This window comes from Morus notabilis, unplaced genomic scaffold (genome assembly GCF_000414095.1).
Source record: "Morus notabilis unplaced genomic scaffold, ASM41409v2 C11336530, whole genome shotgun sequence".
NCBI lineage: Eukaryota > Viridiplantae > Streptophyta > Magnoliopsida > Rosales > Moraceae > Morus > Morus notabilis.
Genome location: NW_010385534.1, coordinates 1 through 856, shown reverse-complemented (window position 1 = coordinate 856; position 856 = coordinate 1). Strand labels below are relative to the sequence as shown.

At 53.3% G+C, this 856-nt stretch overlaps 1 protein-coding gene across 1 annotated transcript; it reads left to right on the top strand.

Annotated features, from left to right (window-relative positions):
* The first annotated feature begins 250 nt into the window (after positions 1-250).
* On the top strand, positions 251-799 carry LOC112094935 (peptidyl-prolyl cis-trans isomerase-like). Its single transcript, XM_024176635.1, has one exon. The coding sequence runs from the start codon at positions 281-283 to the stop codon at positions 797-799; it is 519 nt and encodes a 172-aa protein (XP_024032403.1). The 5' UTR covers positions 251-280.
* Positions 800-856: the final 57 nt, after the last annotated feature.

Here is an 856-nt window from a genome sequence, read left to right as displayed (position 1 = left end):
TCACGTGAAAAAACGATTTTTCGCTCCACACATTTGCCACTTTGACACTAGTATCTCCCACTTGTTGCCAGTTGCCGTTACGTGGCATCAACACAGTCACGGAGTCAAAACATTTCGAAGCTAGAAACGTGACGCGTGTAATACTCAAGACTCCCAACGGTCCAGATCCAATCCCAGACCAAGCGGCGCTCTCGTAGTATATAAGCGGTCTCAAGGCACTGCAATTACACGTACAGCATCGTCAGCTTGTTGAAATTGAATCGCGATCCTGTACTTTACAATGTCAAAATCTAAGGTGTTCTTCGACATTGCGATCGGTGGGTCCCCCGCGGGACGGATCGTGATGGAGCTCTACGCCGACGTGACGCCGCGAACGGCGGAGAACTTCCGAGCCCTTTGCACCGGAGAGAAGGGAACCGGACGGAGCGGGAAGCCGCTGCACTACAAGGGCTCGACTTTCCACCGAATCATCCCCGGGTTCATGTGCCAAGGCGGAGATTTCACGGCCGGGAACGGCACCGGCGGCGAGTCGATCTACGGCTCAAAGTTCCCGGACGAGAACTTCATAAAGAAGCACACTGGGCCGGGGGTTCTGTCCATGGCCAACGCTGGGCCCGGGACCAATGGGTCCCAGTTCTTCATATGTACGGGCGAGACGCCGTGGCTGGACGGCAAGCACGTGGTGTTCGGCAAAGTTGTGGAGGGGATGGATGTGGTGAGGGCCATGGAAAAGGTTGGATCTTCCACTGGGAGGACATCTAGAACCGTTGAGATCTCTAACTCTGGTCAAATTTCTTGAAGAATCATGTATAGTATCAGTAGTACTTCCTAAGCTCTGCTGTATATGATCAACAAC

What these genes read in the sequence shown, in the direction of transcription:
- LOC112094935 (XM_024176635.1), top strand. Translation starts at nt 281, where the DNA reads ATGTCAAAATCTAAGGTGTTCTTCGACATTGCGATCGGTGGGTCCCCC.